Source organism: Anopheles ziemanni, chromosome 3 (assembly GCF_943734765.1).
Source record: "Anopheles ziemanni chromosome 3, idAnoZiCoDA_A2_x.2, whole genome shotgun sequence".
In the NCBI taxonomy this organism is placed as follows: domain Eukaryota; kingdom Metazoa; phylum Arthropoda; class Insecta; order Diptera; family Culicidae; genus Anopheles; species Anopheles ziemanni.
In genome coordinates this window covers 41626672-41645267 of record NC_080706.1, presented here as the reverse complement: position 1 = coordinate 41645267, position 18596 = coordinate 41626672, and the positions used below count along the sequence as shown (strand labels likewise).

Genomic DNA, 18596 nt, shown 5'->3' with positions numbered 1-18596 from the left:
CGGGAGGGGTGATTGAGGAATGATTGCTGTGTGTGAGATTTGCGAGCATAAAGTGAAGTGAAAACGTGGTGTGTGGGTTGGCGTGTATATGAGCGTCGTCCGTTATAACGGTAGGGCAAGAACGTAATAAAGGAAGATAGATCGTTAGTCCTGGATTCTAAAAGTAATAAGGCAGTTAGGGTAGCAGTGAAGGTAGACGATAGGAGGCAGGAAGTTGTAAACATGAAACACGAATAAGAAAAATCAATCATTATCCCTGCGCGCCAAGTAGGCATATTAAGCAACACTCTAACAGTGTAGCGTTGGTGTATAGTTGGAAGAATATAACACCTACTAAACAGCATCTACCGTTAGCGTGAGTAATAATTTGGTATCGAAACAGGACGACACCGGACAGAATCACCCTCACTAAGCTAGGCAGGATACAAATGGATAAGTTTGGAGCTCAATTCACGGAGCATCCACGTCAGACAGGAAGCGGAGATTGTACGATTCGCGGTAAAGTCGATTTTGCGTGGAACCGGTAAGCTTTTTCAACAACGAACCGTATAGCACGCGGAAATGGAACTGGACGATTGGAACAGTGTACAAGAAAGCAAACAAACGCCCAAAGTTCAACACCTAGGCCCAGCGGGAAGGCATATCGTGCAACAAGCTTTTACGTGGCAGTTCAACAGCTACTCACTCACTATCGGTTTAAAATCTTTTTCGCAAATGGCCACGTTTAGATTTTGTAACATCAATTCGCTGTTCTCAGCTTTGGAAACTATATTTTACTTAACTGGCCGATTTGTGAGTAGCCAACAAAAGGGTAGAAGTTTGATTGTTTTTATATTTTTAGCAAACATGTGAATATGGAATACCTAGTTTAATGCGAATCCCTCCCCTACGTTACGTAAAGTCTAAACGTGGCCAACATAAAAAGAGTTTTCAAAGATGAAAAACAGTTTAATGATTTGTTTGTTGAAAACCTTCGTAAGCCTACTTTTAATGATAGCAACTTTACATAACTTACCGCCAATTATCAAACGCTTCCTTAACCCTCAATTGAGACGAGCACTATAAAATTCAAATTACCATAGCAACGTGAAATGGTTCGTTAATCCAACTGAAGATCGGTAAAGAGGAGAGGTGGAAGGATACCATGTAAGGAGCCATACTTTGTTTACCTTTTACGAGCAGCTTAAAAATGTGTTTCGGTTTGTTTAAACAGACAATTTGGAATAGTCAGACTTGATTTCGACCATATCATGGCAACCAACAGGATCCATATCCAATGACTTCGCAGCGAGGAGCACTTTTGACTACTCCAAACTTTATGCTACTACAATATTCGCGAGGTCCTGAGCCAATGGTCCAGAATTTCCGGTAACCTGTATCGTTTTGGAGATTGTTGCGAAAATCTCTCGCATAATGCAAGTGTGTTTGTAATCAATTTTTGAATAAACTGTCAAAACAATGGCGGTGGAAAAAAATAGCTTTGCATCGGTCTCTCTTTTTACCGATCTTACTTTTATTCCAACTAACTCCTAGGCTTGATTTACTTTTGCATTCTTCTGGAGCTTTTGGTATTGACTTACCCTTAAGATAGTATGTTGTTAACAGTTTATTGATCCTGATCTAAGTATGCTGCTACTTGGCTTCAGACTGTCCCGTGTCGTGAATGAAGAAACTTTCATTGCAGTGCAATCATAATGGTTGAAAGTTGCTATCATTTATTATGTGCTTTACAATGGGAGAACTGTTTTCTTGCTACATCGACGTTGAAGTGAGCATATGGTAGTTTCTGTTAACTGTTCCATTTTGACGATCAAAAATAATCATCCCTCAGGTGTTAAGCATAACGGCTAGCGTCTTCGAATTAGACATTCGTTCAATGATGCCTATCGCGAACGAAGTAGGTTTCATCAATCGATCGAGGCATTTTTATCGGTCGATAAAGTTATCTACTCGAATTTTGCATCGCGTACGCTTTTTCTGAATCTGTCGATATAAATTTATCGGTCGATAAGGCAACCAGTTTTCTGGCTGCTAATTAGCTACTTTTCTATGGATGTAAAAATCGCATGGAAGACAATCGTCATCCAGCTGGATCCAAGTATCCTTTTTTTACTGGTCAAGTGATACATTTGGTAAACAGATGAAATCAGATGAAAAGAAATAATCAATAAAATCAGTGATTTTGGTAGAAATAACGAATTGTGATGCTCAGTGGTGTTAGTTATTGTGGATTCGTGTTGATTTTTTAGTGTACCATCATTAAAAATGAGCTTTTAACTCGCTATCGACTGGTCCATGGCAGTGGAAAATATATCGATCGATAGGGTTCATCTTCTAGCGTTCGCGATAGCAATATCTATCGATATAGCAACTGCACGACAAATTTGTTCGCGTTTGGCAGCCGTTTTATCCACTGATATATCGATAGATAACTTTCAACGTTCGCGATTGCTAAGTGAACCAAGTATCCCGAAAATGAACACTTGTTGGTCGATATACCATATCGATCGATAGAGAAAAACGTATCCGATAGCTCCCAATGTTTTATTTCTTTCTGTCTGGCAAATGAACGCTTGGTTCGCCTGAAAACTCAATCCTGAGTTACTTTACTTCACATTCTTTTTTTACTGTTTTGTTAAACAAACAATGCATATGAATGCTCAAATGTATATCAAAAAGACAAAATTTATAAAAAAAAGAAAACTCAACTGTTTATATTAGAATCGACGGTAGGGGCATTGTTTGGCGTTTCTGTGTAATGTTTGAACATTAAAATCCGTTCGTTTCATTTTATGGAAGCGATTGGAATTAGTTTATCGCTCCGGTACACCTAATGCGCCATACGAACCCGTGTTAGGAAACATGTAATACATTTCCGGCTACGACAAGGTATGAGTACGAGCGAGCGAAAGCGAGAGACAGAAGATGGGATTTTTCAATTGGTTTTACCGGCAAGAACGAATGTAAAATATAAATGTATAATTTGTTTGCATTTAAATAGCAGTAACCACACACACATAAAACACGGGCTCATCGGAATGGGAAGAAACAAAAATTACTCAGAATAAAATAACTAAAAACATGAAACATTAAAACAAGCTGGTAGTATAAAAATCAAAGATATATTCGTTAATTCGACAAGACCTTCGCCTAGACATTTAATGCAAAAAGACCTTTAAGCAACACAGAGAGATAGAGAGAGAGAGAGAGAGAGAGAAAGAGGCAAATATAAAGAGCGGGTTGACGGTGATATCAGCCGGGAAAACATTACTTACGTTCGGATCATGGCACTGTTCCATTTGCATTTGCATTTGCGATGCCGTTTCCTTTTCGAGCACACGAAGAGATTAAATATGGCTTTGTGCCGCATGTATGTACCTGGCGACTGGAATAGAAACCTCCCAGAGCCAGATCTCTTACGAGCACCCCCTGCAGTGTTTTAAAACTATTCCTTTACTACAGTTAGTTTTCCTTTTTAATTCTAGCGTTAGGGTTTATTTTTTAACGCGTTATCACCGTAGCAGTCTTTTTGTTTCCATTTATTTGTTCAGCTTGGGTTTTTGGTAACCTTCTCCAGAATCGAATCGAAGGAAATTTGGCTAGCTTGGCTGGAAGAGAGGGAATCACGCCTTGAATCTTGCTAGCAGGAACAAACGGAGAAGAAAGCAAGGGGCATGTACGAATACGACGACGGATGCTAGTAGTAGTCGGGCGACGTAGGGCTGAATTGCACAACTTACGGGGGTGGCATGTGATACTCGCGTTTGCGTTCGTCGTGTGGGATCGAAAAGACTAGATGTAACAATATAAGAGACTTGAAGACGATTCAAAATCAACGGTCAATGGTGGTGTGCGAGCGGGTGGCATATGGTACGAACGAAACAATAGATCGTGCCGATGCTACGGCAGCGATGGGAAGCAAAACAAAACAAACGCTCACAAACAACGCGAAGGATGAAGCTCTAGCACACCAGGCCACCGAAGGCGGCAGGCAGGCAGGCAGGCAGGGGTGGGGAATTGGAACAAATGGAATAGGTAGACGGATGGTAGTATCCGCGGAAACAACATCCAACAAACAAACAAACAAACAAACAAACAAACAAACAAAAAAATCAAATAAAATAAAACATTGAAGTAATGCAACAACAATACACTTCAACGATGGGGCTTCATCGACGGCGAGATGATAACGCATATGATAATGAGAGAAAAAACATACACACACTGCGAATCGGTTCAGTGTTCGGTAATGCTGGCAAAAGGAAATTATCTCCGACCTTTCTTACATGCGAATTCGGTTTGCAAATTTAATCTCCTGTACCTGATTCTATAGCGGTGTCTCGGAACAGAGACTTTAGAGATACCTTACCCCACGGAAAGCATCACACACTTCGGGATGGCTTTAAAGACAACAAAATCGGTTCAAAGCTGATATGTTCAATATGGTTGTTTGTTATTTAGGCGTAAGAATACTAAACGACGCACTACAGGATGTTTTAGGTGCGTCATCAAAGTTGCGTTTCAAATAAATAGCCTCGAACAAAAATGCGTTGCACCACCGTGCGGACGACCGTGTGTGCCGCGCTAGGTAAGATAGGAAATTCAAAAAATCAACGTTCCTCCAATTGTTCAGCGCAGTTGTCGTTCTGTTATCTCCCCGTGTGGTCAATTAACATGACCGAGCGCCACGTTGGTTGGAAGGTGACGGAACACACGTTCTGCGCGTTGTTTTTCTATTTGGTTGTTCTGGGATTAGATCGTCCCGGCCTGCTTGTTGTCGGGCCGTTGGGGGGGGACTATCGGGATTCACCGGCGGACAGGATTGACGTGCTTGCTGAAGCAGCTAGTTGCAGTTTGACCAGCGTCAAGTGTTGAGAGAGAAAGCTGAAAGCGTCAACAGCGTCTATGGCATCGGTGGGGAGAGACACTACCAGGCGGCTACCGGAAGTGCCCGCCTTTACGGCACTGTCTGAGGTGGCATCGGTTGGGGTAAGGGATTTTTGTTATCGCAATTTGCACATCGCAATCGTGTGTGTGTGTGTGTCGCGCTCTTATCTGGCTTTCTTTTTTCTGCAATTGCAATGCAAAGAGTAATGGATGCATTCTGTTCGCGACGGACGATTGGTTCGCACCGGCCGACTGGATGCTGAAGGACGGCGAACCGGTATTCGAGCCGGACGCGTACACGCCGTACGGTAAGCTGATGGATGGCTGGGAAACGCGCCGCAAACGCATCCCCGGACACGACTGGTGCTTGCTGGAGCTCGGTGCACCGACGCAGATCGCCGGTTTCGCGATCGATACGGCATTCTTCACCGGTAATTATGCACCCCGCGTGTCCATCCAGGGTGGAACGCTGGATGGGACGACGAAGCAGATGCTGCAGACCTCGCTAGAGCGCGTGCCCGTGAGTGACCGGTGCGAGGATGGAATGATCGGACGTGGCTGCACGCCGGAGCAGCTTGGCATGGTGAACCTCATCGGAACGGATCGGTGGGACGAGCTGTTGCCCCGGGTGGAGCTAGCGCCCGGGTACGAAGCGACCCGACGACAATATTTCGCCCTTCCCGCTCGCAAACGGCTGCTGGTTGTACGCCACCTGCGCGTGAATATGTTTCCGGATGGAGGAATAGCGCGACTCCGCGTGTACGGCACGGTTCAGCTGGATCCGGCACTACTGACGGCGAAAAAGTCCATCGATCTGATCGCAATGCTAAACGGTGGCCGGTGTACCGGTTACTCCAACGCACACTACGGCCATCCGGCAAATCTGATCAAACCCACCGAGGGGTGCAATATGGGGGATGGATGGGAAACGGCCCGCCGGCTCGATCGGCCACCCGTTTTGCGTGCCGATGCGAATGGAATACTGTTGGTTCCTGGTTGCGAGTGGGCCACGTTTCAGCTGGGCGCACCACCCGATCGTGGATGCTGGATCGAGCGGGTGTGCATTGATACGAAGCATTTTAAGGGCAACTACCCGGACAGTGTCCGGTTGGAGTACGGTGCGGTTGGAGACATCGATGGTGGTGATGATGTGCACTGGTTGCCATTGATGGAAAGCCGTAAACTTGGACCGAATCAGATGCACGAGTTTTTGGAGGGAAAGGATTTGTTACCCCAAAAGAAGGCTGCCACGAGGGTACGCATTACCATCGCACCGGATGGAGGTATATCACGGGTTAGACTCTTCGGATCGTTGGCATAACCGGGGCTCATTTGAACAACAAAGAAGACACGATGTTTCTCCTTTTGACCTTAGTTAACGTTTCTTAAATCTGTTTTATATTGGTGTTTCCTTCTTAAATTTAAATGTAATTCGTTTTTATTTGTATGAATTTTCCAGAATGTTCACATGTTACTCTTATTTGGGCTTACAGACAACTAACATTTAAAATATTTTTTGAAATTTATTTACCATTATTTAATACAACAGCGTAAGCCTGAGCAAAACAATGTATCTTGTCAATTATTTTAGGTTTATGTAAAATATGGGTTCGAATCCTAACCGGGACCTCCCATGTACGAGAGGACTGACTATCCACGTACACATATGGTAAAAGTCTCGTAAGCCCTTAACGGGCAGGCATGACCAACAAGGTCATTACGCCAAGAAGAAGAAGAAGATTTAAAATATTACATTACTGGAGCATTTCTTTTATATCATATTGAGAATTGTTCTCTTTAGAGAAATCTTTAGGCAATGTTAATTGTTAGATCTTTCGAATTGGGTTTTTTTTTCAAGCAACTTACGTTTAATACCGTGTACGGTTCAATTATTGTTAAAAAAAAGCAAATTATTCAGACTTGTAGGAATAACCATGACCAACATCCCGGATGAAGGTGGATGGAAAACTCTTTAATTCCTTTGCTACCACTAAGGGACTGTGGCAGGGGGATGGGCTTGCCTCTATACTCTTCACCTTAGCGCTATAGAGGGTCATCCGAGACTCAGACGTGGAAACATTGGGCACCATCTTCTATAAGACATACGATGTTAATATAATAAATAAAAAAAACTCTCCAATGTAGCAGAAGCTTACTAAAGCGTTGAGCAAGCGGCAAATAACCTTGGACTGCATATTAACGAGGAGGAAACCAAGATTATGGAGGCACCATCGGTGGCCCTGGCAACAATTGCAGGTGAGCGTACTTTTGAAGTCAGCTAAAATTTCACCTATCTTGGGTCAAATGTCAACACCGAGAACAACGAATCGAAGAAGAAATTCGCGTTAAGGTGCTGATAGCCTACTGGTTATACTGCAGTATGTGATAGCACTTCTTATATACTGCTCCAGGGTCATGGAGAAAATCTGAATCTGGAGGCACATTGTTCAGAACCTGTCTGTGATCAACTGTATTATCTATCATTTGTTCTGCGTAGGATATTTTTCGTTTGGCTTGGATCAGTTCAACATCGAAAGAAAACCACATTGACTCGTTTTAAATTAATGGACCACATAAAATAATAGTTTTTTATAGTCGTTTCACTTTATTTCTCTCTGAGACCATGTCCAAACTAGAACACTCCCGCACGCAACCAGTATTATTCGCAGCAAGTGTCCGGCTGCGGTGGCTTCCGCACAACCGCTTCGAGCCGACTGGCTGTAACTGTCCACTATGTGTATTTTCCAGCCCATGTTGGCGTGGGTAAAGCTGTTGTAGTACACCACGTCAGGCCAGCTGGTGTTCGGTGTGATCTGCAAAATCGCCGCGTCGCCAGAGTCGCAGGTCCACTTGAGCGTACGGTTGAACTTCTTGAACGTGGGAAAGTTGTCATCCAACCGACGATCCTGTCCCTCCGGGTGGCGCGCCAGGCAGAGCGGACCAGCGGCGGTCGGTTTCGGTCGGCCACGGCGCGTAAATTCGACTCCGGCCAGCACACGAATCTCGCTCTGCTTCGCGTCGGACAGCCGGTCGAAGCCACCGTGCGGTTCATCGGTGATCACGAGCGGATGATAGAATTCGGGCGAATGAGGATTGTTGCCGCCCCGCACCATAAACGAGTAAGTGAGCCCTCGCCGAAGCCACAACTCCGGCACGAGGAACCCATTGATGTACCAGGCGAGCCCGTTCGATACGTGCCCCGTAATGCCTTGGTAGCCCCGTTTGCCTCCTGCCGGCCCGAGGGTAGCCGTAAAGGCACGCACCGATCGGTCGAAGATCTGCTGCCGCTCCCACACGTCCTTCAGGTTGGCATCGCGGCTGGTGAAGCTGAAGCAATCGTTGACCGGCTCGGAGGTGTTGAAGTGTATCTGCACGTTACGCTTCGGGTAGACGTCGTGGTAGGTTGGCTCGTTGTTGGAGTCCAGCCGGCCCATGGCCCACACTACGTACATCGGACGATCGAGCAGGAACTCCTTGTCACCCGGATCGGAAGAGATGAGCGTCCGGCGGAAGGTGATCGTGTTGATGTCGTTCTCCCGCGTGAACGTGTGCAGCTGGAAGCTGTCCAGTCCTCCGACCACGTCATCCCGGCACACGCCCTTGTTCTGGCCGAGCACCTGTACGCACGGTGCCAGGGAGGTAATGTTGTAGTCCACCGCGTACCCACGGTGCCCGTCGATGAACGCGACCACAACGTCGGCGCCCAACATCTGGCTGCGGTGCTCCGATCCGCTGATACCGAACGACAGATACTCGTCCGACCGCACGTTCCCGGCCAGTTGGATCGTGATCTGCGGCCCAAACACCTCCCACGACATGCGATAGTCCTTGTGCAGCTGACGGCAGTTCGGTAGCGAGGCCGTGTGCGGTGTGACGTGCACCAGCGAGGGCGGTACGTTCAGATCGTCCGACACCAGGATGGAACCGTAGTCCCGGCGGGCTTCGACGTCGTATACGCTGAACCAATCGATGTCGAAGATCGTCATGTCGCCGGGCAGTTCGAGCGTGATCGTTTCGCGATCGTACGCCCGGATCGGATCGAGGTACCCCATCTCGTCCGGCACCTTGCTGCCCTTGGACGAAGGCGATGGCCCAACGCCGACCCAGAAGTGCACCGAGCCGCCTCCCTTGCCGTCGTAGCTGAACTCCGTGATGCGGATCGTCTTCGAGTCGAGAATGTCGATGCTGTCGCTCGACACCACCGGGCCACCGGCGACAGCCGTCAAGCTGCCCGCCTTTTGCGGCACCGGTGGCTCAAAGTCCTCCGGAATGTACACGTCGGCGAAGTTGTTCTGCGAGTTCAGATCGTACACGGCCAGCCACTGCACTTCGGTGATTTTCTTGCTATCCGGCAGTCGTAAAGTAAAGTCCTTGTTGAAATATCGCTCCAGTATGTTTGTTCTGGAACATGAAAAGACAGCTCATTATCAATGTGGTACGAACGGTCGATGCAAAGATCGTCGGTAAACGTTAGCGCACTCACTTTCCGTACTCGTCGGGCACGATGAATCCCTGAGGTCCGGGACGATTGCTCGCTCCGGACCAGAAGAAGGTGTCCACACCGTTGCCGTCGTAGTTGAAGCCAGTCAGCAGGAAGGTGTACTCGTCGACCGCGTACACATCACCGGAGGCCTGATGGTGGTATGAGTTGAACTTTCCAATATACTTCCCCCGGTACGGGCCATCTTCCGGATTTTGACAGACTGGAGTGTTTAAATAAATGTAAAACGGTATGCACTATAACTAAACAGCCCAAATATGGTAATGAAAAATAATAAGGTAGAAATGGCCAATGAACCTAAATTGGAAGTAGTACATTCGGGCACTTAACAATACGACGTTTGCGACATTAATTTCTATGGTAAGTAGTTTTTCGATATCTTTTAACAGAATGGATTTTGCACGTTTATGTCTAAATGTTGTAGTATGTTTAGCCCAAATCTGAGAGTAAGAAAAAAACTAGTAGTATTCTTATGCACTTTTAAATGTTTCTCTTACTATTTGTCACTGATGTCACATCTAACCTGCTGCATAAAAATGACCAAGGCGACTAACAATGCTCGATTGATCTTGAAAAGAAATTATGTAGCAGTGATTCTCAATCACTGTAATATTTCGAGGAAAGCACAAAGTATTTTCCATCTAATCTAACTGACGCTATTCAGAGTGTAATGCCATTTTGCCAAAAAAAAAAAATGCCAAGGTTAAAACAAGTGAAGAATCTCTGAAGAATCTTGAGCAATGTGTAAAATGTGAAACGTAAAGTTTTACTGTAGACACTGTTATATGAAATGCGCAACTCAACTCTACCTAAAAAAGTAAATCTTTCTTTTGAATAAGATTTATATTTAGCAGCAATCTGTAGCTTTTTTTTCGTCTCCCCAGTGCATAAATCATGGACATATGTTGAGATGGAAAGTACGCACCCATTTTACGTTTAATCGTGCCATATCCTAATTGCAGTTAGGGTTTTGCTCCCCAGTAACAAATTATACTTTTTATTGCTGTCAAACATAAGCAGGGTTCGACGTGAGTCAAAAACGGGTTCCTAAGCTGCACAATCGGTTTTTGCATTCGCAAACCGACGCCTCGTGCAATGTATGTTATAGCTCGGATTCGGTACTTGGTTTAAAGGTAAAATTAAATTATATTTTCAGAAATACAGAACTTTTGCGATATTTTGCATTGCAAACTAAAGTTGTGATTCATATTCCTTTTTCTGAATCAGTAGTAACATGTATTCAATGTGAATGATTACTCATCGATCTTTGTCTTTGACTCATTCTGCACAAGCTCGAAGGAGATTAAACATACTCCATCGACTTTTAGCATTAATTGGCTTTAAAGCATATGATGTGTAGGCTATTCCTAGTAAATGTAATTTTTGTTTTCAATCGTGTGTCTAACAAATTAGATAATTGCTAACTCAAAACACATATAGGTGTCGTTGTTCAGCATAAACATTATCAGGAACCTGTAACATATTCCCGGAAAGGGTGGATTTTTTTCAGCAACACCTCCTCAAGCCCGCTAGCGGATGGTGTAGGCTCAAGGTTGATCACCGTACATTACACTTCCGCGACTCATGCAGACAACTTTCCGATTACGTTCCAACTGAGTCCACTGCGGTGGTTTGCTTCAGCTTTTTCGCATTGCCCTCTCTTTTGATACGGTTCGTCGCTTGCCATTCCCCGACCAACGTTGAAGTCTTTCGTACAAGTTCTCTTCGTAGCGCGTCCGGTTGGGTACGTACCAGAATTTCCTACGATCACAGCCAACAGCAGTAGGTAGTATCGGTGCCACCGGACGGCGGATCCGTACAGAAATGGAATTCCTGGCATTTCGTCACAGCCTTGACTGACTCGGACAATTAGCAGCCCCCGGGGCTGTTTATGTTCCCAGTGCAAATCTCAACTCCAATCGGTCGGGCTACCGTTCCCTTGACGGCGAAAATGTTGTTTGCTTTCTCTCTTGCCCCGGATCGGAGCGGCGAGGTTCACTTTTCACTACACTGCTGGCCCAACTTCGTGCTGCAACAATTCTTTTCGTCACCGTTGTTCACTTCCGGTCTTTGGAGGCGGTGGCGACGACGACTGTGCGTAACAAAATGTCGACCACCTAAACTTGCACGAAGGGACTTCACTGAAAAGGACCGTACCAATGTACACGTAGCCAACAGAGCGTTCCCCCGAATGAAGCGGCCACCTCTTGTACACACTTTCGCTGAAAGGCAGGGTAAAATCGCGCTAGCCAGCCCACCGGACGAACTGAACGCGACTGACTGACTGACACACACCACTACCACCTGATGATATGATCTTGGCGGGGCGAAACGCACTGCCCCAAAATGAGAAAGATCGTCCCGGCCCGCCCGAGCGAAAGCTACCTTATAGCGTCGTGATCGAGAGCACTGTATGCATGCAGTAGTTGTGCCTGGCATTGTTGCACACGTACGGCAGCAACAACAGCAAACCGCGGCGGGCAGCGTCTCGGATAGGGAAATCCATTCCTTTATCCACAGTTGGTCACTCTTAGTGCGTCGATCGCGGATCGCGGTTCAATCCGCTCGGTCCGCCGTCTCGCCGATAAACGGAATAAAACTCACACCGTTACGCGGGTAGCATGGTCGGCACGCATACATCGTGCGTTTGGTGGTTGCCCCGCGAGATTCTTCAGGTTGCTTTGGTGGTCATATTTCCGTTTGCCGCCTAGTTTGGTCAGATATCCAAAAGTAGGTACCACACATGTATGCTTCGGTTTGCATTTGTAATAATCTTGAATAATTGTTCAAATTGTAAATGTGTAAATTGATTGTAAAATCCTAGATGTAATTGTTCCATTTATATGAAAAGTACATTCAAGGTCGTAGAGTTAAGGCGTGGGCACTGTGCGTGCAACATGTGTTCTCAAGAGTCAACGTGGACGGAAGGCAATTTAAATTGTGCGCCGTGTTGCAAATACTTCTCTCTTGACATTTAAATCACACATGCTTTAACCCCAACTCAAGCTTAAACTCTTAGATAAGCTCCTATATGCTTTCAGCAAAATGGGTAAAAAAATTTTGTCAAATTTAAATTTACTTCTTTTCGTAAGCAACAAATTTTTTGAATCCAGTACATCTACGTACCGCATTTGCTTCATTTGGGACAGTAACGATTTTGCTAGTCTTGGAACATTGTGAGCTAAAAATAAGGTGCATTAAAACTTTATCTAAAAAATAAATTTCCAATAATATTTATGTAGAACATTGTTTAACTATTTTAGTTGCATTTTAACCATACATCTAATCTAGGGAAAACCGCATAAATTTCATGAAGAATGCAGTACAGTATTTTAAATTTTTCGGCAGATAATGTTATAATGTATCTTAGCTTCGGTTTTCAGAGTTTTAAAATTGATAGAACCGGAGTAACTTTTTAAACTCTAAAATCCAGCGATCTTCCTATAAAATGAATGGCTGATCATATATGTACATACCGTAAGCATTAGGATTAACTTAAAGACTATAAGTATTGCTGAATGCGTAAATTGAAAAGAATATTTCAAATGCTCAATTTTAATGTAATGTTTTCTGAAATTTCTTGACACACCTCTTTTCGTTCGCCTGGAATGTTTAAATAATAAAAATCATTTTCAAGAATGGTGGATTCGATGAACTCTATTACCATACCGTTACCTTCTCAAAACGATTCAAAAAAGAAAAGTTCATCAAACCCGTTCTGCAGCAAATAGCATACGTTCATTTGTTTACTTTTATTTATTGAGTTGCTTTATCAGTAACTATGTTTCTTTCCGACTATGTTATCATTTTCTGAAGTTTCCTTGCTATGCTTTATCATAATCACAATAATAACTTGCATATTCAAATGCCCCGAAGCGTTTGCTTTGCCAGCCGCATTGCGTACAAGCATCGGTATCTGTTCGTCACGGATAATTCATTGCATTTCAATACCGAAGAATATTGCTTCCATTTGGGTGTTGATGGCGGGAGACCGTGTAGAGGTAGCGTTATTTCTACCCTTGGTTGTGGAACGCGGCAATCAACGGAAGGATATCAAATTGACTATAGCCGACAGGGCCGGGATCTGGCACAGATCCGTGCTGCTCGTACTAAGTGTTTCATTATCTAGTCTTGTCGCACTTTTCTGCTCTAAGGTTCTGCTAGGGAAACGCGGCAAACGTGCCTATGGTCGCGTATTGGCCGTAACATCAATGCCACGAACTACAAGCATCCTTTAGAGCGCTAGGGATTATTTCGGTTAGTATGTATGTGTATGTTAGTCTTCAATATATGTTGTTGTCTTGTTACCTATGTATAGCATCGTTCCAGCATAACGTTTGTCTAATTTCTTTAAATCTAAAAAATACTCATCCACTCCCACCCGGAATATATGAACGAACAAAAAATTTACGGCGGAATGGCCAGGAGTCAATTGTTGCTTTGAAGACGGAAATGTTAAATGTTTGGTATAGTTGATCCTAATCCGACCCTTTCTTACTGAAACCAGGCACATTTTATCTCAATTTTCAAAGTTAATACATAAAGAGGGTGAAGAAAAAAAATCTAAACTGATTGATAATAGGTTTCAACTTGGTTACTTATTCTGCTGTTTGTTTCTATTTGCGGTATCCTTAAATCACTACATTCGTGTCATTTGGTATTAAAGCAGAGTTGCTCCTTGTAAGAGTCTGTGTTCTTGTTGTTTTTAATTGCATTCAATCTTAGTGAGGCTTTATATTTGTTTTCTATCATATATTGCATCAAGCAAAAACATTTTCTTTTCATACTGTATTGTTGCTATGATTTCTAATTTAGCTATTGGATCTGATGTTCGATTGCTGTTAACGTATATGTTTTCGTTTGCTCTATATAAATTGACAGATATATTCCAGACATTTATTAGCTGTGCGGTGCGACGACCAGTATCGGTTTTTATTCAACAGTTATCCTACTCTTGATTTCACGCAACGCTACAGGGGCATTTAGGGCAATATGTATTATGATGCGGTGTTTGTAATTTCATTAACAGCACAACTTACAAATATTGTCGTACTTTTATTGAATAGTTCTATCGTAGTTCTTGTTGCACGGCAAGGAGTCTTTTGAATTTATTTTTCTAGAAACGCGATTACAAGACTGAGGGGTTAATATATATTTTTAAATTTCCCTTAGCGGCGTGAGATTCGGCTTCAGGGCATTTCATTCGGTGTAAACTTATATTTGCGAACCTTTACAGTTTTTTGTAACATAACATAATATCTTCTACCGCCGAAAGAATTCTGTAAATTCCCACAAGTATGGTTTCTGTTAAATAATTTTAAACATATGATGCAAGGAGGATATCGTTAGACCGATTTGAGTATTCCAACTGAGCAATCTGACGGCAACTTCATTGACATTTTTTAGGACAATCAGGTTCTTCCGTTAAAACAGGTTGTTAACCTTATTGTACACCCAATGTCTAGGTCATGCCGTCCCAAGTGACGTAAAATAAAATTTCTCCAACCGCATAAGATAAAGCAAGTGTATAATATTTGAACCGATTTTCGATGACAAACATTTGAACAGTAATGGGAAAAAAGGGTACGAGGAACCGATCCAGCGGATTCCAGGACGTACACGCCTGCATATTATGGTTCGTGTCGTTTGACAAATTCTTCCAGCGTGCGCGGTATTTGGTTACGGTACGGTATGCCAAACCGCACGATTACCGTCGAACAAAGACATTTCAACGGAAGGTAGCTTACTGTCGGAATGTCGTTGATGGGGTTGTCTCGTATCAGGTTTAATGGCCGATCGTCGAGCCGGTTTGGCTCATCCAAATGCGCTCCGTGTTCGAGTAGAGTGTAGATAATCTGTAAAACAGGCAGATAAACAGATGCCATATTAAACTACACTTGACATTGTTTTTTCTGACATCCAATATTATTATTTCGAATGAAAATGACTAATGTTCTGTTTCATATGCAGTTCAAATAATTTAGTCAAAGTATCTACATGTCATGTAAAATTTGATTTGAGTGAAATCTGAAACTTTCTTTAAAAAAGCCTTCCATTCTTAAACTGTAAAGCACTTGTCGGTGCCCTTTTTTCAAAATTAATACTTACATCTCGGTCGTAGTTGTAAGGCATTGCTGCAACCAGTAGTGGCGGTGATTTACATTCGTTTTTAGCGTTCACATCGGCTCCACAGTCGAGCAGCAGCTTGGCCACGCTAAGGTTCGGAAAAACGACCTTGGTCGTGGTGGTGTCATCGGTAAAGTACCCGCTCTTTATCACATTCAGCCGGGAGACAGAAAGGTGCAGCAAGGTGTCGTTGTTACTGGCACTGCGGATATTGCTCTGCACCAGCGCGTACACGGCCCGGTAGATCAACTCCCGATCCGAGCTCGTTTTCGCCGTGGCCAGCATCAGGAAAATTAGATGTGTGAGACACTTCATGACGCGATCGAAGTTTTCCTGCTGCTTCCTGTGCACCGGTCGTATGCTGATGAGCTGCCGGGCCTCGGCGATGTTGGCCGTCAGGATGCTAAACACCGCGTAAACATCCTCGAATCGTGGTACTCCTTCCTCGACAAATTCTAGCCCCACCGGTTCCTCGCACTGATCGATTAGGTCTAGCATCAATCGAACGAGGGCTTGTGCCGTCAGACAAGTGTCCGAGTATAGGATGGAGTATTTCTGTACACGCACTTGCAGCGCCAGCAGCCAAAGGTCGATGCATCGCTGAAATCGATGGGCATCGGCATAGGAAGCACCCCGGAACATTAAACGGAAGAGCGTATCTTTGTGGCCAATACCGAGAATACGCTCGTAGATCAGCAAACTTTGAACGCGCATTGCATCCACATCGGCAGCGATATTATCAAGCTCAGAGATGGTGGAAAATTCGGTGGAGTATCCGTAGGCGGGCCGAGGCTGGATGGTAGGTCGCTTGCAAATGTACTCTGGACCGCGAAGGCGAATCTGGTGGGCTAGTCGCCAGTGTAGCACGGCACCGCGAGTTACATTCAAGTCGTCGATGAGCGTAGACCCGAACAACTCGTGTGCATCGGCCAACCGTTCTGCGGAATAGTTGATTCGTTTTTTCAGAAAGTCGAATATGTGATAGGCGCCTTTCAGACACGCCGTCTGCAACGCGTCGTCTCCATAGCGTGACTTGGCGAAGGGATCGGCCCCATGTTCCAGCAAAAGCTGGGCGGTTTCGAGTCGATGCTCTTGAATGGCATAATGGAGGGCCGTTTTATCCTGGATATCTCGTGCATTTACGTCCGCCCCCTTGCTTATCAGGTAGGTGCAAAGGGTGACCGATTGCACGGAATTGATCAGACATGTTCCTCCATTATAGTTCGGTTTCTTAATGTCTGCACCGTGTTCGACTAAGAATTGAACTGCAAAACAATTGTTAATGACATTAGTTTTCCTCGGAGGGCGTTTTCTTTTGTTTAACATACCAATATCGATGTGTGTCATGAAGCAGGCGCTACGCAATGGTGTCGATCCAGTGTCGGAGAGAGCATTTATGTTGGAACCGAGTAGAACGAGACATTTCACCACCGGTAACTTGCCGGAAACACATGCACACCAAAGCGGGGTCACACAATGCACCGAGCGGTCCTCCGGAACTTCGTACAATCCCTTCTGTTCCGTGTTCGCTTCGCAAACTTTGATGAGATATTCGGTAATCTCTACGTTACCTCGGCGACATGCGATGAACAGCGGTGAACAGCCATCGTGTGTCCGCCTGACCACTTCCTTCCGCACTTTCCTTGGCAGTCGTTCTAGTCGCTCCCGGAGCCCCTTGGACAGGCGAGTATTTTCGGTACAGATTTTGCATTCTCGTATCAATTCGTTTCCGATCTGTTCCAATGTTCGATGTTGGTTCCCCTGTTTTGTCGAGGACGACGCAGCTGACTGGGCCGCGTTTGATGAATATTTTCCCATCCTCTTTTCTGATTCTTGCAACTCACACAAGATGGTACAATCACTTATGCGGAAAATTGGGAAGAATCAATCCTATCGATGGGAAAAAGCTAGAGCAACAACAACACGATAATGTTCTGTCAAGACGAAAACATTCGCCATTTACCAAAACAATAAGCTTCAAGCACCTTGGGCACAGCTTGAAATGATTGTTGAACTTTTAGTGCTTGGGCCGATTTTAATAAAAAACCGATTTCCTTTTAATTGAAATTTTTGTTCAGGTAGACATCTTTGTACAATGAAACCCACATTATACTTCGGACAACCCGTACTTCTTAGCTTTTAAAATAATTAATTCAATGGGAATGTGGTACAGAAACCTTGGTCGAGTTTCACTCTGAAATAGCATATTTGATATTAATTTTTGAACCAGGGAACCGATTTGGACATGTTTTGCCCCAAATAAAGGGTATTTTTAAGACACAATATTGTTCTGAATAGGATGATTTTATGTGTTCGGGTTTTTTTTTAAATAAACGCGCTGTCTGGAAATCAACTTCACGTAGAAATGTAAAGAAACCTTGGTTTTAAAATTTAAAATAAATAAATAAATTTTAAAATTTGGTAATAACTTGTCTCTTTATATTTAGCCCTGAACTGTTTTTACCATTAACCCCTCAAATTCTTCTTCTTCTTCTTCTTGGCGTAACGACCTCTTGGTCATGCCTGCCCGTTAAGGGCTTACGAGACTTGTTTCCCTGTTGTAGCACGTGGATAGTCAGTCCTCTCGTACAGGGGAGGGTCCGGCCTCGGTTGGGATTCGAACCCACGCCGTCGAGGTGGTGAGCCCCGGCGCTCATGGGCCGATTTTCTAACCGGCGCTACCGCTCGGCTGTCGCGGACCCCCAACCCCTCAAATTAAAGGTCTTTTTAAGAATTTGAGATATTTCATAACCTGATGAGTTAGAGACGAATTAAAGGCTTTATCAATTATGGATGGTTTAACGGCGAACATAAGCGGCAACGGCCTTAATAGACAATCAAATTTGATTTCTAACTTGGTTAAATGTTTGTTTGATATGGTTTAATGTTTGTTTTATTCGTACTGTTCAGATTTTCATCGTACTTTCGTGTTTTGCTGTTAAAGAGATATTATTATTGAGTTAAAACATCAATAAATCACGGGAAATAAAAACAGAAATTTTATTTAAAAATTTTCAACAAAGTGAGTGATAACAGAACATGCACTAGAGTGTAAAGTAGAATGTTGAAAACTGGATCACGA

At 44.1% G+C, this 18596-nt stretch overlaps 3 protein-coding genes across 3 annotated transcripts; 1 reads left to right on the top strand and 2 right to left on the bottom strand.

The window, feature by feature from the left end:
* Nucleotides 1-4905: 4905 nt before the first annotated feature.
* LOC131284751 (allantoicase-like) lies at nt 4906-6208 on the top strand. The gene is made up of 2 exons (XM_058313612.1): nt 4906-4989; nt 5090-6208. The coding sequence occupies exons 1-2, from the start codon at nt 4906-4908 to the stop codon at nt 6206-6208; spliced, it is 1203 nt and encodes a 400-aa protein (XP_058169595.1).
* A 1279-nt stretch (nt 6209-7487) lies between these two features.
* LOC131284750 (protein Skeletor, isoforms B/C) lies at nt 7488-11228 on the bottom strand. The gene is made up of 3 exons (XM_058313611.1): nt 11141-11228; nt 9371-9590; nt 7488-9288 (listed from the first exon to the last, which is right to left on the bottom strand). The coding sequence occupies exons 1-3, from the start codon at nt 11226-11228 to the stop codon at nt 7488-7490; spliced, it is 2109 nt and encodes a 702-aa protein (XP_058169594.1).
* A 3630-nt stretch (nt 11229-14858) lies between these two features.
* LOC131284749 (protein fem-1 homolog C) lies at nt 14859-17398 on the bottom strand (the record flags this gene model as incomplete). Its single annotated transcript, XM_058313609.1, has 3 exons — nt 14859-15243; nt 15497-16779; nt 16843-17398. Coding segments are annotated over 3 exons (2064 nt in total), but the record flags the coding sequence as incomplete, so codon positions are not given.
* Nucleotides 17399-18596: the final 1198 nt, after the last annotated feature.